General features: G+C 41.9%; 1 protein-coding gene across 4 annotated transcripts in view; it reads right to left on the reverse strand.

The window, feature by feature from the left end:
* The window catches only part of colec11 (collectin subfamily member 11), a 42,045-nt gene that overhangs the window by 13,581 nt on the left and 15,973 nt on the right, over positions 1–12,491 (reverse strand). The window contains exons 1-3 of one of the 4 annotated variants that reach the window (XM_033021661.1): positions 10,474–10,616; positions 9,113–9,268; positions 1,542–1,613 (exon numbers count right to left, since the gene is read on the reverse strand). In XM_033021661.1, the coding sequence (XP_032877552.1) occupies positions 1,542–1,613; positions 9,113–9,242 (202 nt within the window). In that variant the 5' untranslated portion in view covers positions 9,243–9,268; positions 10,474–10,616. Of the gene's footprint in view, positions 1–1,541; positions 1,614–9,112; positions 9,269–9,497; positions 9,684–10,473; positions 10,642–12,491 lie in introns of those variants that run through there. The other 3 variants (XM_033021658.1, XM_033021659.1, XM_033021660.1) reach the window with 3 other exon arrangements.

Consider the following 12,491-nt stretch of genomic DNA (forward strand, 5'->3'; position numbering starts at 1 on the left):
CACAGGAACAGGCCCTTTAGTCCCTAATGTCTCTACCATACACAAGTTATGGACGGACCTCGGGATCCCTCTATACATCATTGCTGTTAAGGGTCTTGCCATTAACTATATATCCCTTGCATTCGACCTGCAACACCTCGCACATGCTCTGATTAAACTCCAAAGGTGACACGCTCTCTCCATTTGAATCAATTAAATCAGATTAGCCATGAGTTCATATACCCAACACGCATTTAAGTGTCAAGAAAAGGTAGTGTCCATGACACTTTACATTCTGTTTACACTAAGTTTGCAGCAGGTTAAAGTAACAAAACACATAAACCGGGAAAAATAATGTTGAACTGTTGCAATGATTAACATGGCACCCAATCCAGATGACTATTAGTGTGAGCCACAGAAGCAGATCTACAAACGTATATTACAATCACTCCACACTCTTACAGTGAATCTCCATCCCTATAGCACCATTGTATGTGTCGACATTTAACTTTGAACAGGGTGAGCAGCCCATGTTTTTGACTCGCTATCATTAACGTGACAGGAATTTTAATGCAAGTTTTCATGTTTAGAAAATAATAAAATGTTTCCAATGAAGCTGACATTCACACTCAAGAATTTCATATTTAGTTCCCTGACACTTTGATTTCAACCTGTTTTACACAGATAGGATTAGATTATGCTTTCACAGCCAGCAAGAGCTTTAATTGAAAATAATTTTCAATCATATCCAGGGGGATTTACAATTCAATGAGCTAACTTACATCGACAAATCTGATGGAACTCTTTTTCAACAGAGGGGGATAGTTAATTCTCTTGGGGAAAAATATTGCATAATTATTGAGATTTTTTAGCATCTGCCAATCAAAACAAAATCCTCTTGTCAATATGTTAAATAAAATCAATGATGGGGTCTCTAAAACTCTAGACATTTTTGACTCATTTGCATTAATGAATTTTTCACACTTCTCCAGAATTTAAAGTAGCTTTGTCAATACTTAATAGCCTAATAGAAACCATAAAAGCATTTTTAAGATCTGGAATTAAGCTCAGTTCTTGATGGAATTTATTCTTACCCAGTCCAGATTTAGGTGTCGTTATTGACATTATCTTATTTTTAATTTATATTAGAAAAATTAAATTGAAACTTTGACAAATACTTCACTTGTTAATTACATGTTTATTCAATCAAACTTATTTTTAGAATCTAGTTGGGCATTTAGACACATTCATCGATTCTGGAGCAAATAAAATACCTAAAGTTTCTTTGCTAAAGCATCTCCACCTAAATCCCAGATTGGAAACAAGTAAAATGGAATTTAAAAAAATCACAAGCATAAAATTACATCCATTTTCCCTTTTTCCTTTTGGTTCCTTTGTGAGAAACAATGGAACACCACGTTATTGCAGGATAGTTTGGCATCAGAATAAATATATGGACAAGTTCTGGTAATTTTTACAGTGGATATCGTATGCAATGCGTGGCATGCAGAAGATATACGAATCAGATATTAAAGAAAATGCAAAAGACCCAGTTTGGTTACCTGACTGTCCAAGTGGGCCAACTTTTCCTATTCTTCCAGGTTCTCCTTTCTCCCCTTTTTCCCCAGGTTCACCTGTAACAGAATGCAAATATTGATGTTATCTTCCTCATTAGTAGAATAACAGCCAGGAAATAATACCATCCATATGTAGATGGATCCCCTCGAATTTCGATGAACGATCAAAAATCAAATGGATGACATTCTCAAGCAATGAAATAGCGGATGCGATGATCGAAAACGTAAATTTTAACAAATGTTAACAATTAATAAGTAGGAAGGAACTGCAGATGCTGGTTTGAACCGAAGATAGACACAAACTGCTGGAGTAACTCAGCGGGACAGGCAGCATCTCTGGATAGAAGGAATGGGTGACGTTTCGGATCGAGACCCTTCTTCAAACTGAGTCAGGGCAGAGGGAGATACAGAGATAAGGAAGTCCAAGGTGGGAAAATGAGGCAAAGGGGATGGAGATCAAGGAAAATGTAGAATAGATCATTGTCAGCTAGGAGAAGTTAACAACAAAGCCAACAGAGACAAATTGTAAACGGGGACGGTCAGATTGATCGGAGGTTTGTTTTGTGAGATTGCCAATAGGGTTAGGTACATGGTTGGGGAAAGAGTGGAGGGAACTTTATTTCTGGTGGTCAGGTTGAATCTGATTGTCTTTGATGATGGTTAATCTTGCCTAGGATGGTCAGAGCTTTATTCTCCATTCAGTTATCCATATTTCTCTTCCAGGCTATGTAAAGGGATTGCAATGAAGACTGAATAGTATTAACTAACCTTGGGCAGTCAATATGGGGTTGCAAAGGGCAGTTAAATATCATATCCCAAGAGTGGTTAAGCTCTGCCTCTGCGTCTCCATCACAGCCCATGTGATATTGGTATTGGTTTGGTGGTCTCAAGAACGACAACTGAAGTTTTAAACAAACTTTTATTCGAAAATTCACTTTTCAGTAAACAGGTTCTCTAGATACGTCTAGCCACATCGGTGGTCATTGCTGAACTAACCGCGCGAAAGCAAAACCGTGCGAAAACAAGCCGCCCCCATCGAGTCACATGACCGTGGCTTCCGAACGCCGGGTTCGATACCAGCGTGCGCCAGTAGGCGTCGCTACATTGGGTTATTATTTCCTGTGTACCACGTTAGTGAAATAGGTTGCCTTGTCTTCAATCCTGGAAGATCACACCATGCAGAGTGCAATCCTCAAAAGGACACAAAGTGCTGAAGTAACTCAGCGGGTCAGGTAATATCTCTGGAGGACATGGCTAGGTGACGTTTTGGGTCAAGACCCCCTGAAAAGTCACTATCCATATTCTCCATAGATGTTGCCTGACCCGCTGAGTTACTCCAGCATTTTGTGTTCTTTTGTGTACTAACCGGCATCTGCGGTTCTTTGTTTCTACGCGAGTGCAATAATATTATACATGAGTGCAGCAGGTTGTGCACAGGGAGAAAGGAAATCGAGTGAAGGTTGCAGGTGTCATGAAAGTGGTGATAAGAAAAAGTGCAAAGCCCCAAATAAGGTCAAGTGGAATACATCCTTAGCTCATGAGAGGTCCATTCAGGCCAATAACTTCTTCCTCAATGTCAAGAAGATGAAGGAGCTGGTGACTGACTGCAGGAAGCATGGAGGAGTACATGCTCCAGTCAGCATCAATGGTGCGAATGTGGAAAGTACCTTGACATTAATGTTACCAATGATCTGTCATGGACCAACCACATTGATGGGACAGCCAAGAAGGCACACCAATGCATCAACTTCCTTAGGAGACTGAAATAGTTCAGCATGTCTCCTGTGACTTAGAAACTTCTACAGATGCAGCATAGAATGCATACTGTAGGGATGCATCACAGTTTCGTTTAGGATTAGCTCTGCCCAAGAGCACAATAAATTGCAAATTTGTGGATGCAGCCCAGCCGTCATACAGGCCAGATTTCCCACCTTTAACTCCATCTGTACCGTGCCATCTCGAAAAAGCAGCCATCATAATCAGAGAATTGTCCCACCCGGGCATACTTTCTTATCCCTGCTCCCTTCTGGCTTTGGATACTAAAACTTGAAAGCTTGCACCACCAGACTCAGGAACAGCTTCTTCCCTTCTGTTATCAGGCTTCTGAACAGTTATTTCATAAGATAGTGTATCTTTTGTTTCACCTCTACCCCAATGGCATCGGACTTTGTCTAAGGAACTGATGCGCTACAATGCAGAGAACAACATTCTGCACTCAATATCTTTCCCGTTGCTCTATCTATTGTACTTGAGTTTGAACTGATTGTATCTATGTATGATATATCTGATCAGTTTGGATAGCATGCAAAATAAACTTTCTCACTATATGTCAGTTTAAGGATAAGGGGGAAATCTTTTAGGACCGAGATGAGAAAAACATTTTTCACACAGAGAGTGGTGAATCTGTGGAATTCTCTGCCACAGAAGGTAGTTGAGGCCAGTTCATTAGCTATATTTAAGAGGGAGTTAGATGTGGCCCTTGTGGCTAAAGGGATCAGGAGGTATGGAGAGAAGGCAGGTACAGGATACTGAGTTGGATGATCAGCCATGATCATATTGAATGGCCGAAGGGCCGAAGGGCCGAATGGCCTACTCCTGCACCTAATTTCTATGTTTCTATGTTAGTACATGTGACAATAATAAACCTAAACCATCAAGAGTCTGATAACAACAGGGAAGAAGCTGACTGGTGATACGGGCTTTCAAGCTTTTAAATCTTCTGCCCAATGGTAGAATAGAGAAGAGGGAATGACCGTGATGTCAGTGGTCCTTGATTATACCGACTGTTTTCCCAACGGTGCATGTAGCGTAACTGAAGACAATGCTCTCAGCACCATGCAAAACTGTTGTCTGCATTCTGTGTTAAACACTTTCCTTCCACCTCTAATATGGTTTCCACAATCCATACAAGTGCTTCCAGCCACGGAGAAGCTGTTCCAACTTTCATTGGGATACAAACTCACCCACCTTCTCACTAAGAATATCCATTTTCTTTAGATAAAGGAATTTTAGAAAAATAAGATTTTATAAATTAATCAACAAGTAGGAAATTTCTCGCTACATTATTAATATTGTTAATACAACGATGTGGCATTTATATCTGTTGAAGTAAATTCATGGCAAAATGACATAGTTCAAAACCACGTCCCCATCTGGAAAAGCAAAGTCCTTCTCAAAAAAAAACATTCATTTTTTGCTGAGCCTTTCTTTGGTTTTAGTAGCAAATTGCAAATTGTGATTTTTGTTTCACTCAATTTGCTTCTCCCTTCATCCACAGTGCCAATTACTTTGCTGAGGGGCAGGATTTTGGTTCTTTTCATTTTTACGCGGATGGAATTTTGGGTTGGGCTGAAATTCATCTTAACATCATCAGAATGTTTAAATACAATAACTGGCTTAAATCTGGTTTAATGTCTTACAGCATGTAATCTGATGGTACTCCTGTTCTTCAATAAAAGCAAAATCAGTTCCATCAACATCATTTTGTGGCTTGTACCCACAGTTTTAAAATCCCCCGTTGCTTTCCTTTAAACTGATAACTAAAGCCTTTATACATTCAGATTTCAGCAACTTTGGTGCAGCTGTAGTACTTTTGACTCCAAGTTTAAGTGTGATGAACTTGAACTCATGGTATTTCTGAAACTTCTCCGTATCATGACAGGAGTTTGACATTTCTGAGGTACTATCCATTAATTGAAACATTAAACCATAGCCATGTTTGCATGTTTGATAGGACATTAAAGCACATCATTAACCTATCTGAGAAAGTGCAGTAAGTTCACACAACACTCCATCAAAAAACAAACTAATGGATCTTTCATCTCAACAATCTTTGCAGATCCTTGCAACACACAACTGACACTTCTTCAATCCGTGTAGGAAGTAACTGTAGATGTTGATCTACACCAATGAAAGACGCAAAATGCTGGAGTAACTCAGCATCTCTGGTGAAAAGGAATAGGTGATGTTTTGGCTCGAGACCCTTCTTCAGTCAGAAGAGTCTCGGCCCGGAATGTAATCTACTTCTTAAATCTGGCCTCTTTTGATCATCTACAAATCTGATTGCTCCGACATGAATGGCCATGTTTTCTGTTACCCAAGGTCTGGAATGTTCTCTCTAAATCTTATCCCTCGTGCAAAATAATCCTTAAAATGTACCCGTCTGTCCAAGCTTTTGGATATCTGTTCGAATTTACCCTTGTGCAGTTGTGTCAAATGATACTGCGAATTATCTACTGCTTTAAAGGCAATATATAAATACATATTTCTGCCATTGCATTTACCCATGTTGGAATTACGACGTCATAACTGACTAGATCGTAAGTGCTGAGCATGTCCTACATGAATGCAATTGCCCATATGGAGTGCACGGTAAACCATTCATTTTGTTCCATAATCTTTGTACTCAAGGTGCAATTATTAGTTGATTAACCATTCAGCAGCTTTCATTAATTGGGTGCATTTAATTAACATAATTAATAAACATATTTGCACATTTTTGACAGACGCTGTATGCACATATGTGTTCCAATGCACAATGGTCATGTTAAAATTCAATACCCTTGATCTGTTGTTTAATAGCTCCAGGTAACATTTTCTGGACCACAGTCAATTTCCTTTCATCATCTATCCCGCTCGCCACCTTGTCTCACAGTTTACTATACAATTTTAGGGCCCCTGCTCTTCTCCTTATACCTACTTCCTCTGGGCTCAATTTTAAGAAGGCATGGCATCTCCTTTCACTTTTATGCAGATGATAGCCAGTTATATATGCCACTCAGGAAAGAAGAAGACTATTCTCTAAAATCACTTCTGTCTTGTCTTGAGGACATTAAGTCCTGGATGGCCTTAAACTTTCTGGGACTTAATGAAGAGAAGACAGAGGTGATTTTGTTTGGCCCCAATGGCTGCCGTGAACCTCCCTTTGTTGACTTGGGTCCACTGGCATTGTCTGTAAAGCCAACTGTCTTGAACCTGGGTTTTAGGATGGACGGTGATTTTAAACTAGACAAACAAATAGGCGCGGTGGTTAAGTCCAGCTTCTTTCACCTAAGGAAGCTGGCAAAGGTGAAGCCCATTCTCGAGCGGGAGCATTTTGAAACAGTAATCCATGCCTTTATTACATCTAGGCTGGATTACTGTAACGCACTCTACTCTGGAGTCGCACGAGCTTCATTGGCTCATCTCCAGCTTGTTCAAAATGCTGCCGCTCGCCTTTTGACTGGAACTCGAAAGAGGGAGCACATTACGCCAATTTTGGCCTCCCTACACTGGCTCCCAGTGCACTTTCGAGTTCATTTCAAAATTCTTTTATTTGTTTTTAAATCGTTGAATGGGCTCGCCCCGCCTTACCTCTCTGAGCTGCTCCACCTATATGCTCCTGCCCGGTGCCTCAGGTCAGCTGATCAGCTGCTCCTTGAGGTACCAAGGTCTAAGCGAAAGCTCAGAGGGGATAGAGCCTTTTCTGTTGCTGCTCCGGCACTCTGGAACACCTTGCCGCTGCACATCAGACAGGCCCCCTCACTGTCCATCTTCAAATCCTCCCTAAAAACATATTTTTATTCTTTGGCTTTCGACACTGGCTGAGGCATTGCTCCTGTTTTTAGTGCTTTTAATGTCTTTTAATTTTTAGTGTGTTTTTTATAGTCCTTCGTTTTACGGTTTTTAATGGTTTTTAATTGTTTGTAATAGCTTTTTGTTCATGATTTCTCATGTACAGCACTTTGTGGCAACTGTAGTTGTTTAAAGTGCTTTATAAATAAAGTTATTATTATTATTATTATGGTCTGCACATTTCTTTGTGCTAATGGAGCAGGAATTAAGAAAAAAAGAGTAGCCCTCTTAAGTGCACTTAGTAAATGTTAGCTGCATAATTATGCATCTGTTAAATGAGGACTGTAGCTAAGCTCCTTCCTCACCATGAAAAACAGCCTGGTAGCTTTATCACATCATCCGAGCTCACCCATGAACCAACCAAAGAACGAGCTGACACTATGGAACAACACCCAAAGGTAGCTGACAAATTCACGAGATACAAGAAGAGCAATCCAAAGAATAGGTGTGTTCAATTTTATCTCCATGTAATTCTTGGACTAACTGCAGCATCACTAGGACAATGACATTTTCAATGACCAAATAGATTTCAGATTCTTGTACTGATTTATTGTATCCTAATTATTGTGTAAAAATTCAGATAAAGAATGAGGAAATAAATGGTTTTACGTAACACATACTTCCATAATTATAAGACAGCAATAACTACCTTATCAACTATGTATTTACTGCCAGAAGCTGTCTCTACTCTTCTGCTCAGCTAATAGGATCTCAGAATAATTTGCCAGTTTAATGGTAGCTAATGCAATAGCATCAAAGTGAATATATTACACTGTGCTGCTCTTTGACACATTAATGCAACTTTTAGCTGACATGTTGACAATTCTTACTATATGTGGATTGGGGGTAAAATCTGACATTTCTTAGTTGTGCCAGCAACTTAAACTTTTCACATACTTCACACCCAGAGTCAAGCATGTGTGCACAGTCATAGAACACATACCATTAGTCTGTTTCGTATATCCGAATATGCATGCAGAGTTCTAGGCTGCAACAGGCTTCATGCTTCTGATGTTACTTAAGGCACATAATGGACGTTGAGACAATGTTAAAGTTCTGCAAGAAGGTCTAAGCTAAGCAATTGTAATCTGTGGAATTATCTGCCAATCTGTGGAATTCTCTGCCACAGAAGGTAGTTGAGGCCAGTTCATTGGCTATATTTAAGGGAGAGTTAGATGTGGCCCTTGTGGCTAAATGGATCAGGGGGTATGGAGAGAAGGCAGGTACAGGATACCGAGTTGGATGATCAGCCATGATCATATTGAATGGCGGTGCAGGCTCAAAGGGCCGAATGGCCTACTCCTGCACCTATTTTCCATGTTTCTATGTTTCTAACAAGGCATCTCCACACAGAACTTGCCTTTCTGTTAGTATTGTAATTTGCATTTGATGTTTTTGTACAACACCGTTGCATGAACATAACACTAAATAAACATTTCAGCGGTGCATATTTTAATCCGCTTCCTCCATTTTCTTTTACCTCAAGATGTTGACTTGTGTTGGTCAAATGGAACTCCATTATCTTGCCCAAGGATCTGACCCCAATATCAGCAGGCTGTTCAATTTCACACGCCCTCACAGTTGAATTCATTTTAGTCATCATCCACCCACCTTTCAGCAGGACTCATTGGATAATGATCAGAAGTGGGCTGCAGAATCTAACTAATTCCACTGGTGTTTTGTTTAAATTCAATTAATTCAGCACAGATAAGGAACTGTTGTGTTTAGTTCACTAATGGGCATTGGATTCACTCAACAAGCATTCTGATCATTTCCATCCATGCTGTACCATGGAGTAACCCATATACAGTAATTTATATTTTACACCCAATAAGTTGCAAAGAATAGTACTACCATGATTTAATGTGATAATAACATATGCATCGTTAATAGTAAGCAGTCCACAATAATTTTCAAATCACAAAGATTCAAACTGAATATACCTTTCAGACCAGGGACAAGGATTTGTACTGAGCATGATTCATCTGCTATGTGTTGAGATTCTCCAGATCTGAGCAAGGACAGGACCAGCAGTCCAATTAGCAACACCAGTAAAAATAGTCCGCTGTTCATAATGTCCACACGAAGTTCATTGACTCCTGAAAGCAGAAATTCCTTTTGTAAATAACCATCACAGTGCTGAGATGAAATAAACACATTCTTGACTCCTTAAGTACCAGCAATGTTTAAAACCACCCTGAAACCACCTTCTGCCTTCACCCTCTATGTATTAAAAATAAAACAAACCATTCCATCTTCTGCATTCCTTAATTTTCCTGAAAACACCCAAACTCACCCTCCCCACCCGTGGCCATCTCCCAAATCAACCTCATTGTCTTGGTTATTCCTTCAATCAAGCTTTTGCTTTTCAAGTTTGAAGTTACTCAGGTCCTGGTATTCTGGATTATGATCGCGAGTGTGGTTGGAGGAAGAAATTGTGGCTCAGTTTTGTCAGGGTCTTTGTTCCCATCTTTTCGATCAACTTTGCGGAATAGATGGTTGTGTTTACTCCCTGTGCATGGCCCCATCGGAGATGTGACAGCATGAGAAAGGGCTGGAGAGATGATGTCATCTACCAGAGTTCCCGCCAGTTACACATTTAGCCAGCCCCCCTCCCCCAAGCCTCCCACTGACCTCTACCCAATGCTATGTGCATTTGCACAACATGAACAGAAGCTCCACGCCACCCAAGAGTAGGTCCCACAGGAGAGTCTGTGAGGAATTTCCAGAGGCTAAAAACTACTCTGAATTTTCCCTGACCTTAACATATCATCTTATGGCTTGCACAATGGAATTCTTTATTCATGTCGAATTTAAAAAGAAGCATATCCTCCAACTAGCTAGCAAACAGCATTAATAGATTAATGATAACTGCTAAATGTAAGCAATACAACAGCTCTGCAAAAAAACAAACTTTTACTCCACTTCAAAAGTTCAGTGAGTAGTAATGGGGCAAAATAAATAATTTAGCTACATGATGCAAATCAGAATAACATTTTACTGATCTGAGATCAACAAATTCCATTAGTCGGCAAAATAATTCTACAGGTCGTGAAAAAAGATTAAGGCTATCACCGGTCAATTAATGGCCCGCAGCTGATGCTTCTTCAACTGATCAAAATTCCGAAGCATTTTAAGAGTTACCATGCACTCTGATACAGATCTTTAGCAACTGAAATAACTCAGTTGATTTGTTGAGCTCCTTGTATTTTAGCAGCTGGGAGCAAGGACTGTCATTTGGAAAGTAATATTGCAGGTTTTTAAACTAAGAATGGAACTAAAACCAGATTCAAATTCCTCTTACCTTATGATGGAACACAGAGCAGTGCACAAGGAATCATCCTCAGCTTGTTCTCCCATCGCACAGATAAACTTTATTGCTGCTCTTGTTTACCAATGTTTTTTTTAAGTTGACTGGTTGATATAGCCTGCCCAAAGAATCGGCTCAGCAAATCAAGAGAGAAAAGTTGTAAGTATGACCCATAAATAACATCCTGTTTAAAAAATGTCAGCTGGGAGCTTGCAGCTGTAAAAGATAACTATGGGAAAATCCAATACAGCATAATGCAAAAATAAAATCTTCAATATTTGTTTAAATTTTTTTTAAAGAAAAAAACTTTTAATGTGCAGCATATAAAAGTTAATTGCAATATGAATGACAGGGAACTCTCATATTTTCCATGTCACTGGGTCCTCAAGTTAAGATTATTTTACTCGTTAACCAAATTACCAAGGGTTTGCCCGACATCTTTCGGTTTTTTTTGGTGGAGTTTTCCTCAATATCTTATTTGAATGGTGTAGCTTCCGAACTCAGAAATTACAATTAAGGTCCAGGTGCAGGTTACAAAGTGCCTTCAGTGGAGCAGTTCCTCTTCTCGATACAATTATAAGAATAATTTATTCTTATATTATATAGGCAGTAGAGCCGCTGCCGTACAGCGCCAGAGATCCTGGTTCGATGTTGACTTAGGGTGCTGACTGCATGGAGTTTCTATAATCTCCCTGTGACCACGTGAGTTTTCTCCGCGTGCTCCAATTTCCTCCCACGTTCCAAAGACGTACAAGTTTGGAGTTTAATTGGCTTCAGTAAATTGTCTCTTGTGTGTGGGGTAGTGCTGGTGTATGTATGCTCGCTCTCTCCCCTCTAATCTCTCTCTCCCCATCCATCCCTCCCTTCCACCCCCATGCCTTTCTCCCGCTCCCCCTTCTCTCTCTCCCCCTTCTCTCTCTCCCCCCCTTCCCTCTCTCCCCCCTTCCCTCTCTGCCCCCTTCTCTCTCTCCCCCCATCCTCTCTCTGCCCCTCTTCTCTCCCCATCCAATCTCTCTCCACCTCCCCCCTCTCCCCTTCCCCTCCCCCACCTCCACCAACCTCTCTCCTCCCTCCACCTCTTATTCTCCTCGCCCTCTCCACCCTCCCTTCTCCCCCTCCTCTTCTCTCTCCCCTCTCTACCTATCACAGGGGACGACCTCCTCTCCGGGGAGGCCCGATCATCTGTCCCCCCCCCCCCCCCCCCCGGCCCGGCTCTGTCACGCTGGTGGGTGCGCTTCCCTTAGCGGAAGCCACGATTGGCTGGTCCCCCCGGTCCTCAGGTCGGGCCCGGGAGCTGCCGCCCCTCTCCTCTCTCTCTCTCTCTCAGCCCCCCCTCTCTCTCTCTCTCACTCTCCCCCCTCTCTCTCTCTCTCCACTCTCTCTCCCCACCTCTCTGTCCCCCTCCCTCCCTCTCCCCCTCCCTCTCTCTCTCCCCGTTCCTCTCACGCACCCCCCCTGCCCTCCCCCACCCTGCATCCCCTACACCCCCTTCCCCTCCCCTAAATCCCCCTCCACACCCTTCCCTCCCCTACCCCCTCACCTCCCCCTCCCTTCCTCCCACCTCTCCCCCTCCCTTCCCTTCCCCCCTCTCTCCCCTCCTCACCCACCCTCCCTCTGTCTCTTGCCCTTCTGTCTCTGTCTCTCCCCATTCTCTCTCTGCCCTCACTCTCTACCCTACCCCCCCCCCCCCCTCTCCAGACGCGCCTGCGAGTTGGGGGCTATGCGTCAGTGGATAGGGTTATGGGGTAAAAGGGGCAAATTAATAATATTAATATAATATCAAGGGGGGTAGTTAGTGTGTGTGTGTGTGTGTGTGTGTGGGGGGGGGGGGGGGGGGGGTGGTTAGTGTGTGTGATGCAGCATGCTGCCCCACAAACAAGCATTGGGGGAACAGACCCAACGGGTCTGCACTTGGTCTAGTAATACATAAAATCTACCCACTTATATAATGTCTGCTTCCATTATACCCCTTGCCTTGGAGGACAGAGAAGATGGATTTTCCCTGCTGTCAG

This window comes from Amblyraja radiata, chromosome 5 (genome assembly GCF_010909765.2).
Source record: "Amblyraja radiata isolate CabotCenter1 chromosome 5, sAmbRad1.1.pri, whole genome shotgun sequence".
NCBI lineage: Eukaryota > Metazoa > Chordata > Chondrichthyes > Rajiformes > Rajidae > Amblyraja > Amblyraja radiata.